The sequence below is a fragment of the Dermacentor silvarum genome, chromosome 1 (assembly GCF_013339745.2).
Source record: "Dermacentor silvarum isolate Dsil-2018 chromosome 1, BIME_Dsil_1.4, whole genome shotgun sequence".
NCBI classification, from domain to species: Eukaryota; Metazoa; Arthropoda; class Arachnida; order Ixodida; family Ixodidae; genus Dermacentor; species Dermacentor silvarum.
The window spans coordinates 230530480-230549333 of NC_051154.1; the positions used below are offsets into that span (position 1 = coordinate 230530480).

General features: G+C 45.4%; 1 protein-coding gene across 1 annotated transcript in view; it reads right to left on the minus strand.

The window, feature by feature from the left end:
* Positions 1-7093: 7093 nt before the first annotated feature.
* The window catches only part of LOC119436888 (GPI-anchor transamidase), a 31611-nt gene continuing 19850 nt past the window's right edge, over positions 7094-18854 (minus strand). Inside the window, exons 7-9 of the mRNA XM_037703917.2 lie at positions 16968-17078; positions 12558-12730; positions 7094-7357 (exon numbers count right to left, since the gene is read on the minus strand). Coding sequence (XP_037559845.1) covers positions 7279-7357; positions 12558-12730; positions 16968-17078 — 363 coding nt within the window. The 3' untranslated portion in view covers positions 7094-7278. The remainder of the gene's footprint in view (positions 7358-12557; positions 12731-16967; positions 17079-18854) is intronic.

Here is an 18854-nt window from a genome sequence, read left to right on the forward strand (position 1 = left end):
TCACGTGACACGGGCAGGCGAGTACTGCAGGGAAGATGCCTTGGTGGGTGCCTACTGCACTCGATTGTGCGCGTCTCGTACCTTTTCTTGTTCACATGGGATCTAGTGGCTGGAAAACGTATGGCACAATCGTAGTTAGGTGGTGTATTGAACGTTGGTGCCGATAGATAGCCTTTTCTGGGAATGTATTAACCGAACTATACCAATAGTACAGTATTAACTGTACTATTGGGTAATTTTTCGCAACATTTGCTCCGGGAAATCGTATGAAACCAGGTGTTATCAACTAGGTTTTACTGTAATTGTTGAATAGCCTCACTATTAAAGGACGTCAGTTCATGAATCTCGTGGCACAAATATTTTTTAAACTATCAAGCGGAATTATTGCACTGATAGCCAACTGTCTCTTTTCGTCTCCACTGTCGCACTGGAAGCTACACCGGGAAGAAGCCAAGGGAGCAAGGCCCTGCTCAAAAGTTGAGTGGCGAAAGGGCTCATCGCCGCAGCTATGCGCGACTGCATGCTATATACACAGACCAGTAGTGCAAAGATGAAAGCTCACTGAAATGAATCGGTTCATTTGAACGGCTCACCGGTTCACTTAAACGTGTAACCTGTGTTATGCATATTCTATAGTTATCTGGCTTCGAAAAAAACTATATGCATAATTGAATAACCGTGTTATTGGTATTTTTGCTATGTTTAGAGAATATTTTTACATATATTAAAAGCATGAATTTTTAGTTTTAATGAAACTTTCCTTTCTGATATTGAGGATAAAATGCTTATGATACTGTAACAGGCAGAATGCGACATACTTTTTTTCAGAAAAAAAATATGTACTTCATCGTCATTACAGAAGCTTGTCTGTGTGTGTGTGTATATATCCTCATGAGTTCCAGCTATGGAGATTTGTCCAATATAATGGACATCAAATACTCCATCACTACGCCGTCCTCGGCGTATTTTCCCCCGTAAAAACCAGTTGTGCAATATTTTGGACACCTACTAGTGCCATCTATGAAGTTTTGTCGGAAGTTGCGCCAGCGGATCCGGAAATAAAGGAGACGACATGGCGGCGTTCAGCAGAGCGGCATTTTACGGCGACTGCTGGAGAAGTAAGTGGTGTTCATAGTATTGTACGTGCTATTGTTTCGCCGTTTTAACGTGTTATTTATGATTAACTGGAAAGGTAATGATACAGGGAGTATGTGAATGGAACATTTTAGTTGCGTGTACGCTTGCTTTTCTCTGCTAGTGATTTGATATTGCATGTCCAACACGTTGGGCACTGGCACACAAGACCGTCATTGCGAATGTACGGACACCACGTGCAGTGCGTTGAACGCGCGTTCATTTCGGTGTCGCGAGGTGTTTCTCAGCGATTGCTTGTTATTTTTAAGCTGTGATGCTATATACACAGACCAGTAGTGCAAAGATGAAAGCTCACTGAAATGAATCGGTTTCATTTCACCGTCTCCTATCTGCCGTCTCCTATCCGCGCCCCCCTCCACGACATGACCCGGGCCCCTCAAGTGCCTCGCGGCACTTGAGGGGCCCAGGTCATGTCGTGGTCACGCGCAAAACAGGGTCAAAACAAGTGCAGAACTGATCAAAACCAGTTCAAAATAAACTAACATGATTCAGAATAATCAAGCATTAGGTGCATTAATTAGCAGAAACGTGAAAATCTTGTAATTTGAACTCGTGTCGTCGTGGCCACGCGCAGCAAAGGCTTTGGCTCCGTGCGCATGGCAGTTCCCTCCAGTTGTGCCTTAATTAGCACAGGTGTCAAAATGGATGATGGATTGCTAAACACAAGATAAACACGGGATAAAACAAGATAAACACAAGGGAAACAACGGCGAATCACTGCTTCGCACTTCCCAGCTTTCACGTTGAGTAGAACTGCATTACTGCCGAGTCGAGAGAAATCGTACCGACTGCATAGTAGCGACAGTCGTGTGTACTTGCAGCCAGTATTTTTTCATCACGAAGTATTAATTGCTTTTAATTAGTGAAGTTTCTAATTATTGCTTGAATCGCAAACATGTAAATTACCAAGTTGTAGGGCACCTCAAAAAACCTCCGAATCAAGAATTTATTTCGTGCTGAAGTGTGCCTGGTTGTTTTTTCTAAGAAAAAATGTCGCAGTTTCGCCTGAAAGGCGAAGCATCAATTGCAATAGCAAATTAGTAGAGAGCGATTTGGAGTAGGGATAGTAGCTTTATCGGCTGCATAAACTTGGACACATTCGCTTACTAACTGAATTAACAAGCGTGGTGTCAGCGCGCACAAGCAAACATGAATAGATATCACTCTGAATGGCCGCAGCTACTTCTAACACCGTGGGCCGCAGACAACGACTGTCAAAACGCTGGCAGCAAGGCTGCAAGCGGGCGAAGGTTCGGGCGGTCTATCGCTTCAACTAATACTGAGCGGCGAATGCACAGCGCATACAAAGGTCAGAGCCGTGTGGAGATTAGAGACCCGCACCGTCTCCTATCTGCGCCCCCTTCCCTCCCGCGCTGCCTTCCCGCTTTCTTGCTTTCGCGTGGGAGATTGAGTGGCAAGTTCCCCTTGCGCCCGATTGCAAGATACGCCTTTGGTGCCGAAGCACAGCGTCGCCCCGCCTCCCTCCCTCACCCCCACGGCCTTTCGCGCGACGGTCGCGTTTGCTTTCCGCCGTGCGATTTTATCGCCCTTGGACTTTATACGGAACCTGACGACGACGGCAGAAATCCGGTTGAAGTTTCCATATAATTGCTATCGCAATAAAAACAAAAGACCTGCGAAATATGAAATAGATGCGCGCTCGCGCGCCGCTATACTCAAGCGCCTTCATGATGCTTTCGTTTATCGCCGCATCGTACAAGGCTTCGTCATGTAGGATGGCTTGAGAGGTATCGCGACCTAACTAACGTGGTGCGATAAGCGTCAGATCTGCGCCGTCACGGTTTCCCGGCTTAAAAAAACCCCCTACGGCTCCGTTACGCTTATCAATGCGCCAACGGCGTGTTCTCATGATGCCGCGAGCATCAAATAGCGTGAACCCCTGTATCGAGCTGCCGCCGCTAGTAAAGCCGTGTATCCGTGGCCATTCGCTTGGGAGCGCTTGAGTAGCGGCGCGCATCTATTTCATATTTCGCGGGCCCTTTGTTTTTTAGAAAAAACAACCAGACACACTTCAGCACGAAATAAATGCTTGATTCGGAAGTTTTTTGAGGTGCCCTACAACTCTCTAATTTACATGTTTGCGATTCAAGCAATAATTAAAAAGTTCACTAATTAAAAGCAATTAATACTTCGTGATGAAAAAAATACTGGCTGTAAGTACACACTACTCGCTACTACTCCGCTCCGCCATACTTGAAAGTAGAGTGTACTAGTATTGTCATTGTCTAGTACACTCTACTTGAAAGTATACGTAGCCGGCGGGCGTCGCAAGCATTCAAACGGTATTACGTCTCCGACTTTTGAGAAAAAGCTTCGTGTCGTACTGCCGTACACCAGGGAGGTCTTCAATCCCACTGAATAGTTACCGTCGCTTTAAAACACTTTTCGCGCGGATTTACGCATGCAGCGTGACTTCAGACACGTCGTTTATCCCTTTTTATTCGATTATTTTAAATGCGAAGCATTTCTTGCCGGCGGCTTTGTCCGTCCCTCCCGCGGCGTCCCACACCCCCACAGCGCATGCGTGTCCCCTTCCTCTCCTCTAGGAATCTCCTACGGAGCGGCGCCCGCGTGCCACACCCCCACAGCGCATGCGCGTCCCCTACGCTCCCCCCTTTCTCTCCTCTAGGAATCCGGAGCAGCGTGCACAACAGGTGGTGCGACAGCTGCATACTCCGCTGGGGGCGCCACGGTAGCTCCGCGGTATGAAAATGACCGAGCGCGCGCGCCTCATTCTCTCTCCTGTGCAGCGCCGCGATGAGCGCTCGGGCCGCTGCCGCGAAACCATCTCCCCGCTGCTTCGCATCCACACATGGTTCCTTTTAGCGGGAGATGGAGTCATTTTTCTTTATTTCGCCGGATACAGATTTGTTTTCAGAACTATACGGTGACTAATGCGTCATTGACAAATGAACCACGCTTGAAACGAACATCTTTTTTATATGTTCACGATCGAGTACATTGGTTTCCTCTTCCTCATTACAATATTACTAAACACTCCTTTATTAGCATGTACGACTATGCAGAAACAGTATTTGCTGTCTTTCCATAAGTAATGTTGGCGTGCGTATTCCACACACAAGGCGGTCCCTCAGTGTTGCTTCGGACGCCTGTGGTGCATCGAACACGCACATGTGCAAGATGGCGCCGCGATTGTGATTGGTGGACTTCGAGTGTTTGTTCTGTGCATGCGCTAGACTGTTCGGTGGCTATATAATCCCGTGTTATGATGTGATGCGGCGTCTTTGGCTGCTGGGACGCTGCCAGTACGCAGCCGTTGGAATAAAGACGTTTCTCAAGTACATCTCGGCGTCCGTCACAACTAATTGGCAACGAGGATGGGATAATTTGTTGTGACGGACGCCGAGACGTACTTGAGAAACGTCTTTATTCCAACGGCTGCGTACTGGCAGCGTCCCAGCAACCAAAGACGCCACATCACATCACAACACAGGATTATATAGCCAACGAACAGTCTAGCAAGTCTAGCGCATGCACAGAACAAACACTCGTGAAGTCCACCAATCACAATTGCGGCGCCGTCTTGCACATGTGCGTGTTCGATGCAACGCCATAGCGCGTCTGGTGCAACACTCCTTCCCTCTTATTTTACGAATGGGTATATGCCCAACGGTCCGGAGGCCGCGCTCTCGGCAGCTTCTGGTGGTGATCGGTGGGGAACTGTCAGGGCTGGGTGCTAGTTGTGCTTGTTGCTGTACCAGCGGGGCAGCCGGTGGTTCCGCTGAACAGGGCTCAAGCACCTCCGCAGCATGCGGCAAATCAATTTCACGAGGCTCAGAGTTCATAACTGTTCCCAGAAAAGACCTTTGCAAATGATCGGCGTGCACGTATCGCACACGGCTTCCGATAAGGACCTAATACGTGCATGGCAATTTCACACGCATCACTTTTCCGGGCAACCACTTAACTACTTCACCTCGCATTGCGCGCACCAAAACAGAATCACCGACAGAGTATGACCGCGACACACCCCGCCACTTGAGGTGCTTGAGCCCTGTTCAGCAGAACCACCGGCTGCCCCGCTGGTACAGCAACAAGCAGAACTAGCACCCAGCCCTGACATCCCCACCGATCACCACCAGAAGCTGCCGAGAGCGACGGCCTCTGGACCGTTGGGGATATACCCATTCAGAAAATAAGAGGGAAGGAGTGTTGCATTGGACGCCTGTGGCGTTGCATCGAACGCGCACATGTGCAAGACGGCGCCGCGATTGCGTTTGGTGGACTTCACGAGTGTTTGTTCTGCACATGCGCTAGACTGCTCGGTGGCTATATAATCCTGTGTTATATGTGATGCGGCGTCTTTGGTTGCTGGGACGCTGCCAGTACGCAGCCGTTGGAATAAAGACGTTTCTCAAGTACGTCTCGGCGTCCATCACAACACTCAGCATGCGGTTGAGAGCTGTGCCGAAGGTGCAGTTTTCCGCCATCTGCCGAAGTTCAGCGACGAACACCATTACGCTTTCGTTTTCCGATTGAATTTGCGTGTTGACTTGAAAGCTCTCGGCTGTTTCAGACGGTGGCGGGCTTAAGTGCTGTTCAAGGTCGCCATTAGCTCCTTGTACTTTTCTTTCGGCTTTGCCAGTGCTAACAAGCTGCGGAGGGAGGCGTATGTACTGGATCCGACACTCAACAAGAATATCCACTTCCTTTTTTTTTCATCTTCTTCGATGCCGTTTGCATTAAAGAATGCATCGAGCCGTTCTGTGTACGAGAGCCAGGACTCTTTGTTGCTGTATTACAGATGTTTGCGCGGGAAAGCCGCGTAGTGCTGTTATTGTTCCGTGGCAGCAGAATCACTTGCCTGCTTGCATCTGGGATTGATGCTTTCACCAGGCTGGTTTTGCATCCATGATCCCACCCTCGTCGCCACTTGTATATTTTATACTGGGATACAACTATTTACTCAGGTATAGGTACAGAAATCACGATCGGCCGTGCGCCGGCTTCCATACGCAGCGCACGGACACCAGAGTGGCGCAGGCACGCTCAGCGGGAGCGCATTTGCACTGGTGGTGTGGCGCCATATCTTATAGTGGTGCCAATAAACATACCGTACACACTCGACTAAGGGCTGCGCTCGTGTAAGGGCCGCTCCCCCCAACTTGGCAGCCCAAATTAAAAAAAAAAAAAAGTCTCGCCAGCAGACAGCAGCGTCGTCGCGTCTCGGGTACGGCACATTTCACTGGGATTTTAAACGCGTGGCGTGCGGTGTCCACGGCCATTACTGTAAAGAGTTTTGAGGTTACCGGGATTTCCAATGCCATGGACGGCACTGAGGACGATTGGATACATGAACGTGCGGATGACCCGAGCAGCGGCGACGAGCCGAGCCCAAGCAGCGATACCGATGAAGACATCTATCGAGGATGTCCGCAGCTAGACGCCAGATATCCCATCATTAGGTATACATGGCACGATTAAATAGGTTTTTCCATACGTGGATCGAAAAATTGAACACAAATTTCACACTTCCGTGGAAGGGCCGCACCCCATCAAAATCGCGGAAAAAAAGTGCGGCCCTTACACGAGTGTATACGGTACACAGCAACCATCTGCACTACATGGAACATTGGTGTAATAAATATGTGGTGGTGCATTGTAGCAAATTCCTTTTCCATGCAGACCATGCCTTACGATTACTGCACTGACTGCCAAACAAGCCATAAGAGGTAGACATGTCGCGATTTCCTTTTATTTCATTCCTCTCACCCCCCCCTCCACCCCTTTAATTGTGCCTTTCGATTGTGCCAATATATATATAAATATATATATTATATCTCTCAAAGTCATTACTTTGTTATGATCAATTCCAGGTTGTTATGATCAATTCCAGTGCATGCCTTCTGAACAGAAAGTACCATGAACCATAACACAGCACAATAAGGGAATATGATGGAATCTTGCCACTTGGACAATTCAACTTCTTTATTAAATATCTTAAGTAATAGGCTGCTAAAAGTGCTTATTTACAGTTTGTGCGTGACTGTACAACGGAACGGCAAGGACCTTCTATCCTTGGTTGTTGTGCAAAGGTAAACTAAGTGTTAATTTGAGTTTCCATAAGTTGATGTGGCACTGCTATGAAAGGAATGAAAATTGGCCAATTTTATGCCAGCCTTGCTTCTGCTTGACAGTGGTGTTTTCTGGTGGTTTGCTTCTGAAAAATACAAAAGGTCGTGAGTCAAATATGAAAGTTATGAAAAAATAATTCGTTTCTCAGAGTAAAGTCGAACGCCTTTATAACGAAATGTTTGGGCCCCCCGGAATCATTCATTATACAGGTCACTTTGTTGTAAAGGTGAGGCACCACATAGCTCACAATAAAACCGGGACAGAATAATTCCTTCGTTATACAGGTCATCTCGTTATAGAGATGTTAGTTGTACAGGCACTTGACTGTAGTCTCCAATGGGGACTGCATTCTGTATCATTCAAATTTCAATTTTTGACATCCTGTTGAAAAATTAGGTTTTCTTGGAGGTTCCAGAATACCTACTAAAGAGTGACAAATTTTATTTCAGCAACACACTACTCGCACCAGTGGATATCCAGTAGTACAGTCGAAGCATGTTATAATAAAGTCTCGTTCGACATGAAAATATCTTCATATTTTCTATGTATTTGTTACATGCTAATATTGATTAAAAATATTTTAGATTAACTTTGTTATAATACAAATTGGTTATATTCAAGCTCAACTGTATTTAACAGGTTGATGAGTTAACTTGTGATAACTTAGGAATTGAATTCTGCCACTGCTTAAGGCATGTACATTTAATACGCTGCCAAAATTTGTAAAGCTCCAGTGAGTGACATGACACTAGCTACCTTCAAAGCAGAATTGTTCCTTTATATGTATACCACCATCCTCGGCTGAATACACTTCGAAGTTCAGCAAGAACAACATGGCGGTGCTTCTACTCTACACAAATTGATAAAGACCTAAGTAGATGAGATTGCAATTACTTCACCAGGGCAATGGAACATGCCGTGGTGGACCTTTACTTCAGATCAGCAATTTCAGGATGTCCACCCGCAAAATGAGTAGTGAAATAAACTAGTGTGCTGCGTAGTACTGTCAAAAAGTGCACGGGGAAGGCTTTTAGAGAAAGCAAACATGTGGAATGAATTTCACAATGTACTTTGGGTCTGGGAACTCGAGTGGCAACATCATCGGGACTAAGAGAGTGGCCATGTTTTGGGCACCTGACTAGCTTTAATTCTAAAGGTACATGTGCCATAATATCATTAAAATTTGGTTATTTATCAGGATTCCCGATGGCTGCTGCCTTCAATATGCTGCCCTAAACTGCTTTTCTATGCTAATGCAATGATAATTCTTCCACCTGACGAGATATCCCTAGCAAGAACAGGAGAAGGTCATGTGGAACGAAGTCTACAGAAAATTGCAGACCCGCAATCTAAAGCAATTTGTGTAGATTCTTTTCACTGCAGTCGGTGCATGACATTTTTTTTTGCTTCATTAATGTGGCAACTGCTAAAATATTTGCTACAAACATAAAAATTCAATACATAAAAACACTGTTGCTGATAGCACTAAACTTTAAATTATGAGGTTTTACGTGCCAAAACCACGATTTCATTATGAGGCACACCGTAGTGGGGGACTCCGGAAAACTTGGACCACCACACGTGCACCTAAATCTAAGTACACGGGTGTTTTCGCATTTCGCCCCCATCGAAATGCGGCCGCCGTGGCCGGGATTTGATCCCACGACCTCGTGCTTAGCAGCCCAAAGCACTTAACTCTCCGTACTGCCTAAAGTCGTAAAATTATAATTTACTCTTAAGCATGAGTCATTTGACCCTCTATAGAAAAAACTGTCATAAAAAGCTAAAAATTGCTAAAATGTGCAGACGCATCGGATGACCCATGCAGAGCTCACTCCTAGGCAAAACATATGGGTACGAGGCCCTGCGCTCTGCAGGGCATATTGCTTTTTTGATCAGCTCGGAGTAATGCCCCTGTCATACGGTCACCCGTGAACCCCCTCAAGATAAGGGCATGCGGGTGCCGTGAAAAGTACTTTCACAGGCACATTGAGAGAGCAAGAAGTGGAGCCCCCTGCACATTCTCTGCCACTTCGCCGGAGCTCTTGTACGTCAGAAAAATGAACCTCATTGTCGCATGACCCCGCAGACCAACTGCTGGTTGTTTTATAGTTTGTAGCAGAATTAACTGCCTCAAGAAGCTGAAAGGTTACTCTACAAAAACCAGCGAGCCCCTTGTGGTGCAATGTTATGGACAATATTGCTGAATCCCCATTTTGAGGTCCTCGGATTCAAAATGCTTTCACATATTAACAGTCCAGAAGGTGCTGCAGTTCGTGTCGCTATGCAAACTTGGTTAATTTCATGCTGCACTTCTGAAACATGCAAATCCTATGTTAAATCCAATATTGTAAGTGCCAGTGCGGCACACAGAGCCCAAGAGCCAATCCATGGCGGTAATTTTGCTTTTTTTGATCGCCTCGGAATAATGCCCCCGTCATATGGACCCGTGAACTCCCTTTAGATAAGGGCGCACGAAACATACCAAAGCACTTTGAACTCAAGGGATTTGTGGTCGTGTCACATGGCCACTAACACATTGTTAACGTATGTCGCCAGGGGCCTATTTAGGCAGTGTTCATGAACGTTTATGCACGCATGCAAAAGTTTCACATCTAATTACACATAAGACTATTTCTATTACAACTTATGTTGCCTCTATAAAGAAAATACTGTACAAATTTCATGTGAAACAATTACTACTTCTCAAAAGTGCACTCGCTAAACACTGATGCTGACTCAGTGATACTGGCAACCTTGCACTTACCCTTGTTTTTGTGTATAGTGTTGGCACAGTTAATTTTTCTTGTTCTTGTTGTGATCATGGCGTAACAATAATTTCAGCAAGGTATTGCAAAAATAAAATTTTCAGTTGTATCTAAAGCACCTTGAGAAGAACCCTTCACCAAAAGCTCCATTAAACACCCTCAATGGAAGGGTGACCATGGAGCTTCTAGCACATCTTCCTCGAGATAAACACAGATAAACAGTTGAAAGGAGTTAATGGGTTCCTTATGAAAGATGTATTATAGACTAAAATAAAGGGCTTTGCATATATTAATAAACTTTGCAGCATACCAAGGTGCTATCAGAAGCATCTTAAAATATAGGCAACACATTTTAAATAACATTATTTTTATTAGCTAATTTGGCATATGAGGCATTCCTTTGTCATGTACAATACATGCAGTGCCTAAATAGTACATGAAGTACCTTATCCCTTTGCCCTTCCACTCAATAAACTCACAAAGCTATATTTAGTCTATATGCACAAACTACTCAAAAAAAAAACCTGCACTGTTGCCATGTTCTCATATCTTACTTCACAGAAAGGTTAATAAAAATATTCTGTACCTTTCAGTAATAACATAACAGTGCTTCCTGTTATGATCAACAACAACAAATACATTAAACATCAGAAGTTTACAGGGTGTAGGATTTGTGGAAACACTGAATTTCCACGTAGCCTGTATTCCTAGCCTGAAATTGAGGAACTGCAGTCTGCAGTAACGTATAACCAACACAGAACTTTATTCATTTAGAAATCTTATGCAAAAACTGAGGAGAAATTGAGCTTTTTCACAGAATTTCTGCCCCATGCACTTCTGATGCAGAGAGTAGATTACCAATGCTGAATACTACCTAAAGCAATGAATACACTGTAGCACAACTGTTGCATAAACTGAAAACTACGTCACTAAAATGACTTATTTCTCATGAAATCAAAGTCTGAGATTTTGTTTCAATCGCAACTTTAACCCCTTGCGGTCCGAAACTTTTACCCGCTTTCCGGCTGTCCTGGTCCGCAACTATTTTGCCAGTTAGTGGCGCCGCGAAGAAAAACACAAACTGTGGAAGAAAAACTAACAGGATAATTATTTTTTCTCTCGCATTCTGCAGGCAACTCCTCTACCGATATTTGAGCAGCGTGTGATACCACTCGAAGCACTTTTCTGGGTGCAGGCCAGGGTTGTTACTGCAGGTTTTGCAGAAAAACACAGTTTCCCTCCTGCCTCCGTTTGTTTTTCGATCGCTACAAACAGCACAGTCTGTTATTTCGGCCTGGGAGCTTGTAGATGAAATGGCTCCTCCCATCTAGCCTTCCCTTGCACTCCTTCCACGCAGACGGGCCCCGCTTTTTGGCTCTAGCCCTCCCGTCACCCACCAGCTGTACTTCAGGTGTCGCTGTTCTTTCTCACCATGATTCTGCAGCTGTGTATGCCTCAAAATAAAACTATTGACAATGGAAACCTCTAGAAGCCAGAAAAAAAAGCTTTCGCCACCATTTCATTGTCTTTCGACAAAATGTCTCCACCGCCGCCGTCGTCGTCAGTCGCTTCTGTCGAATCACTGTCATCACTATCTGATGGAGGCACGTAATTCTCTTCCTCACTGAAGTCATCATCGCTTTCACTAAATGCGCCACCGTAAAACGCACGTGGTGAAAAAGTGCTCATGCTTCTCAGCGAACCACGCGAACATGCGGTTCCGCACACAAGTGAAAACGCTCTGGTATCCAGAAGGCGTGCTGAACATTGTGCTGCACCCTAGTGCAAAAAGAAGTAAACTTCAACAAACAAAGTTTACTTATCCCTCAAGAGATGGCACATCATGTATACAAAGAATGCGCACGAATTGCAGTGACAAAAACCGCAAAATTTAACCCCCAAACACCCTTGTCGGGCGGTGCCTGACAACGGACCGCTACGGCTGTGTTGCGTTGACAACGGACCGCAAAGGGTTAATCAAAAGTACTACAATAAATTTATTCCACAAGAAACAATATTTCAGTAGCTAATGTAACTGCTCACTCAGTTTAACAGATGCGCCTCAACCAGGGGGGGGGTGAGGTGAGGGGTATTCTGTAAGCGTCCACTTAGTGGACTGTCCGTTTCGGCTGCTGCTAAAGTGCCGATTGGTTGGGCTGGGGTACGAGCGAGAATGAGGCTGGTGGCCCCAGCCAGTCTCCTTCTTGCTGGTACAGCTCTAACCAATCAACGGTGGCCGAAATGAAGTCCATTAGGTGGAAAATTACAGAATAACCCCCCCGGTGTATAATTAAGAACTCTTACCCAAGTTGAACAGTACAAAATGCAACCTTTTTTTGGTGAAGTTCCCCAGTCATTTACTTTAATCACACATGGAACAGGCATAATGATAATATTTTCCTAGTGCTACCACAGTAAAAGTTATCCTGAAAAATTACCATCATAGTCTCTGCAAGACAACAAGGACAGTGCCTCTAATACCACAATAGTACTATAAGAGCTGGCTGCCATACTCACAGCAATGTGCTTGGTGGTGGCAGGGGCTTCAATGTGACCTTCTGTTGAGTGAGCTCAACATTGCGCACGCTCCCAAAGAAATCTGTCAGAGGAACTTGGTCCAGGTTACGTGTAAACAAGTCTTTGCGTGATACTGCTGTTGAGATGCACACTGACTTGGGACAGACGCGTAACTGCAACAGAGAATATGGGCAGCATACCTATGTGGTGAAGGTAGGTCTAAACACGAAGCTTTGACGCCTGCTAACTCATTACAGTGTAGACCGCTTATAACTTAAGTCGCGGGAGTTGTAAAAATCCGCGTTATAAGCGGTACCGTGTTATAACCCAAGCATGCTTTTTTCGGCTTTTGCTTATGCCAAACGGGCAAACCCACCTTTCAAACACAATTTATTGCATATTTCACCCAAACACAATCGCAACACAGCACAGAAACCAATTTCTCCTGACAAGTGCGGCATCAGCGGAAGAATGCTGTTATTTTCATCTGGAGACTTGTCTCCACGCGCACGGCCACGCTCCCACTCCTGGAAAAAAAAAACGGAAAAAAAAAAGGAGTGTGCTACCGGTCTACCCCAAACTCCGCGCACCCTGATTGGACGCTGCTATAGTGATCAAAACATGCGCCCTCCTTCCTCCAACGTCTCCCACCCTTCTCCTCCTTTTTGTTTCGCTTTTCGCCACTGGTCTCCACGCGCGCGCCAATGGTCCCACTCTTGAAAAAACAAAACTAAAAAAAAAGAGCTGTATGCTGTATGTGCGAATGAAAGCGCGCGAGAGACGGATGCTTTCACGGAGAGCGAACGTAGGGTGGAGAACAAACGCGAAGACTCTCGTGCGGAAGGCCGTGGGGGGATGGGAGGGAGGGAGGAGAAGTGACGTTTAGCTGCGGCACTCAATGCATATCTTGTGACCGAGCGCGAGGGCAACTGGCGACTCAAGCTCCCAAGCGAAATGAGGAAAGCGCAAAGGCAGTGCGGGAGGGAGGGGGCGCGGCTTTCTGCAAGCCACTGCATACTTTGCGCGCCTGAGGGATGTCGCACGCACCGTATCTTGAAAGCGATCTCCACACGGCTCTGACCTTTGTATGCGCTGTGTTTTCGCCGCTTAGTTTTCGTTGAAGCGTTAGACCACACGAACCTTCGGTGGCTGCTCCTGCCACGTTTGCTCACGTCAGCGTTTTTACAGTGCTTGTCTGCGGTCATCGAGTGCGATCTATTCATGTTTGCTTGTAAGCGCAAGCTACTCTAGTAACGTTGGTGCGCGCTGACACCATGCTTGTTAATTCAGTTAGTAAGCAGATGTGTCCAAGTTTATGCAGGCGATAAAACTACTATCCTTATTCCGCATACTCTACTAGTAAATTTGCTATCGCAATTGATGCTTCTTTTGGGGGAAAGTGCGACTTTTTGTTTCGCTTTTCGCCGCTGGTCTCCACGCACGCTCCCGCGCTCCCACTCCTCCGCGTTTGCGCGCCCGGCAACCGTGCGGCCGTGCGGGTCGTGCTCAACGCCTCCTAGAAAAGCCGTACTCCGTGCGCCGATTTCATGGTCGCGCGCTTAAACGAGCTGCGCTCTGCTTCGCGTGCCTACGCTATAAACGGTCCTATTCATTGAGTTCTATGGGAGATATGTTGGTGGTAAAAAAAACCTACACTATAACCGGTCCTGCACTAAAAGCGGTTACGTTATAAGTGTTCTGCACTGTACTAAGTTATTAGTACATTCATATTCATTGCACTAAGGAAGCACTTGTTAAAAAGAAGTGTGAAGTTGTTCCTGATTACTACAAGCCGAACTTGCAGGGCAACATAAACTGATCCTGGAGTATTCCAATAATGACACATGGACTCACTGGGAGATCCAGAGGGTAGGCCCTAAGGTCCTGCCCTCCTTCTGAGACAGAGACATGCTGGCACTCCTGTGCTGGCAAAATTGAGCAGTTAACACACACCCCCATTCTCTAATTGTGTTGTGAGGTATATTCCTTGATGCAAGCATGGATCCGCGCCTGCATTGACCGGCATATTTGTTCTAAAAGGTTAAACATTTTGTGCTCGCTACTACTTTATTCTTCGCAGCAAGACTGCATTTTGATGGGTTCACATCATTTAAAAAAGCTTGGAATAATTGTTTGCGTGGCTTCCTTGGACATAAATTTACTTGCCAACAGGCAGCAAGACCAGTCAAAATCTCTGCAGAAACTTGCAGCTTTAAAGTCAAGTTTCACATAGTGTATTTTTATAAATATTTTTTTTCTAGAGGAACCACAAACCAAACCCTTTAAGTGTTTAATGATGCAGACCGAAAAATAATTTTGATGCAAACTTGAGCAATACCAAAGCTGTGATAAATCCAAGATCTTCTCTTAAAGTTGTTGAAAAACCCCAGGTTACAAACTATTCGGGTTTTATGTGCCACACCTGCACAGCAGGCAAAAAAAAAAAAAAAAGGGATGCCATACTTGAGGGCTCCGGATTGATTACCAAAGTCATGACACACGTGTCTTTGCATGCACCCTAATCAGAATGCAAGAAGTCAAACCCACAACCTTGTGCTCAGTGGCAAAAATCGTGGCCACACAGCCACTGCAGCGAGTTTGCAATGGCCTGACAGAATGAAAAGGTAAATATGGCACATTTAACTATTCCGTAAAAACAGACTTGATAAAGCATGACATTCCACATTGCAATGAGTTTTACCAGGTTAACCAAAACTACAGTAAAACTTCATTATAATGAAGTTGAAAGGAGAGCTGAACTTGCTTCATTATAATGAATGACCACCATGGCCAACACAAGGAGGGAAGCGGGGGGGGTACACCAACGCGAAAGCCCAAAGTGCTCTCCAAAGGATCACAAATGATTGTTTTTGCCGTGCCTTTGTCATTGAGGTGACTTCGTTCTCTAATGCAGCTGTCAATGCTAATCCATTTTCACTGTTGTCATACGCATAGAAATAACGGTGCAATAGGTCTTGGAGCGTTTCGGGAGCGCTGGAGGCCTCCGATTTCGTGCAACATGCATCACTGGATACCAGGGTAATGAAATGCTTTTGTTGTTGCTTAGATGTGTGCACTCGCATACAGCACCAAACATACAAAATTAAAGCAGACCTGCCAACCTTGGAACTTCGAGAAAACTACAGTCGTAAGGCAAACTATACTAAAGTTTGGTAAAAAATACAAAAAATTGTTGGCTGCTCCAGACTGACTGTTCACTAAAGATATGACAGCTTTCCTCTGTAGGGAAGCTTTCAACAGTTGCTCTGCTCCCTGTATTCGCAGCTAGGATCATCTGTGCCACAAATGCTTATGAAGTTTATTCATGAAATATTTGTGTAAATGTCTGCCTAAATTTCGGCTGCCGTCATACATTGGTTCCATAAGTTGGTGCCGCTGTTGCACGGGTATAATTAATGAGTCCGAAAAATCAGGCTATGAAAATTATTCAGCAACTGTATTCGTATTGTTTAGAAATAGGTTTTACTCCAAACAAGGCGGAAATAAAGAATCATAAATTGTTGGCGTCACTATGGCAATCGTAAACAAGCTCTATAAATCGTGCATTTTACAATAAAATCGTAAACGTTGGCACACACATTAGAGGCTTGTGGTGCTCCACCAGCATGTTCACAAAACCAAAAAGTTGAGCAATCGCCGAGGAGATGAAAGCAGAGGTAGCATTTTGAAACATTCTATTTCATTTTACATTCTTATCATTCACTGTGCCAAGTGGCCGATATTGGCAACAACTCAAAGTTCCAAAATACAAGTACCTCAAAAAATGTTATAGGTGAAAAAAAAAAAAAAAAATACGAGGACACCTAAGCACTTTTAATGAGTTGTGAATGCGAAAGCATTAATGTCCAACTGAAAGCTGCTGAGCAGTCGTTTGAGTTATGAACTCCTCGTGGGCAAGCGAGCGTGTTGAGACGCATGGCACGTTTTGATTTGGCCTCACCGAGGCGCAATTAGAATGCAGGTGAGAGCTTGCGCGGACAAGGATAACACAGGCTTCCCAGAGCGAGGGTGATTTGGCATCACGCGGATGCCCTCTCCTTTCACACACCTGGCGCGCTACTCTGGCAGCAGGTGTTTCTTTTCGCCCACTCTGCTCTGTTGAGGCGTGCTCGTGCCGTGGTGTCGCAGCCAATGGAAACTCTGTCGAGGCATGCTCGGGACGTGGCATCACAGCCAATGGGAATTCAGGTGCTGCTACAGACGCAAGACACCGGCTTTTTCGCTCAATGAGCCATTTGATGCTTTCGCATAAAAAATAAATGCACTTGTTAGCTCAAACATCACCTCAAATAAACGTGTGAATGGAATAGAATGCTGCCAGTGAATAACCCTTACAAATTATCTCTAAGTTAGTACTTGTGGATAAGCATCAATCAATGCGATACTCACAAATTGGGCCATAGTCTTGGTGTTGTTGGTGCTAACCTCCTCAAGGAACATGAGTGCATAGTAAGTGTACCGATCAATGACATACACTCCTATTGTCGGGTCACCATGGTGCTGCAATAAAGTTGGATATGAGTGCAATGGCACAGTAGAGCCTTTAAACAGTGCCAAAGGTTCATGCAAAAATGAGTTCTAATTAGAAAGCATGAAGCTAAGAGAATAGCAGGGAGAGGGATAAGGATTAGTGCATACATATATAGAGTACTGCTCTCTTAGGCTATATCACATAGAATAATATTCAGTAAACCATAATAGAGTAAACCAATATTCAATATGAAAATTTCACCATTTGAACAACCCTATCTTTTAGGCTGGTTCATGTTTTACATCTATTATTAATGCATAGAATTTCCCATATTTGCTGTGCTGCAACTGCCATCTTACTGTGGTTCGTCAAAACTTGTTGCTGGCCTAGTTAGTTATACTTAACCTGATGCATATTAGCGCAAAAGGAAGATGACACATGTGGAGGATGGGACTAGCACCTGCCCCATCTTCTGCAAGAGTTGTCTTTTCATTATGCTAATCATGGATCAGTTCACTGTGACTGGCCAAACAGGACAAACTGTGTACTCCTTGTATAGCAGAATGTCCTCATTGCAATGTAGTTTGCACATGCTTATCCTGTTGAAAGCTAGAATCTGTATGCAGCAGAATTTTTTGCTGTTTGCTACCCCTGACTGAAGACACCTTTCTTTTTAATCTAAAGGTTCAGGAGCTTGGCACAAATAACCAGCAGCCGTAAGAATTTGTAAATCTAAATTGTATTTATAATGTGTTAAACTCCAGACAAAATTAAACACAAGCAGCCACATTTAATTAAGCAAGATTCTGTGTTCTCAGTAGGCTGTTTCTGTTCAAAACTTATATCAGTGTCACAGGCAGTGTGATATTTTGGGCGTGGTCAAGTGGCTGAATGCCATAATGTAGTTTTGTGTAGAAAGGAAATTGCTAAAATGCCGCAAAAGAACACTGCTTATGAGCAGCTCAAGGCTACAAAATTCATACACTCTCTATGCAACTCTCGCACCGAGATCTCTTCTATTGGGTACATATACAGTCAAACCTCGTTAATAAGTACCCTTTAAACATAGTTTAAACGTAGGTTTAAACGTAGTTGCAAAGATTCCCCCAGCCAGCCTCCATTGAACCCTATGTATTGGCTAACCGTTTAAGCCGTAGTCGTTCATTTGCCACGAAACGGTTAGTGCGTACTATTTTCTTTCTAGTTCTACATGCACAGGCAAAAAATCGGAAAAATCTCATGTGCGCAGACGTTCGACTATCGAGCTGCAACGCCCGGACAACAGACACAAGCGATAGTGACCTTAAAACATGGTCACCATGACGTATTTCCGGCTCATACAGCTGTTGCCGAATGCAGCGCACAAGAGCATGGCCTTCGAGATTGGCTTCGGATACCGCGAAGAAGCTGCTGGTAGGGGGTGCGAATTCACGAATCCAATTCAAGTAGTAACCTCCCAGAAGCACATTTATTGCGATAACAACCTTACGGTCACTCCAAGCCCATTTCTGCCGTCGCCGTGGTTGTGGTCATCGCTTTGAGGTTCCGTATAAAGTCCAAACATGGTAACACCGTCGCCGCGCACTGAATGCTGTGCGTGCAAGGGTCAGCTCAATCTCGCGTGCGTAGAAAGGCGGGGCGGAAGCGCGCTTCTGTCGCGCGCGAGGTATGGCGGGGAGGCGAGAAAGTGCGAGGCGTTTTACTTCGGCGGCGGCCACGCAGGCGCCGTATCATGAAAGCGATCTGCAATGTGAACAAAGTGCAACTAGTGCTGGTAGCTTCGTGTGCACTTATCAGGTGAAACT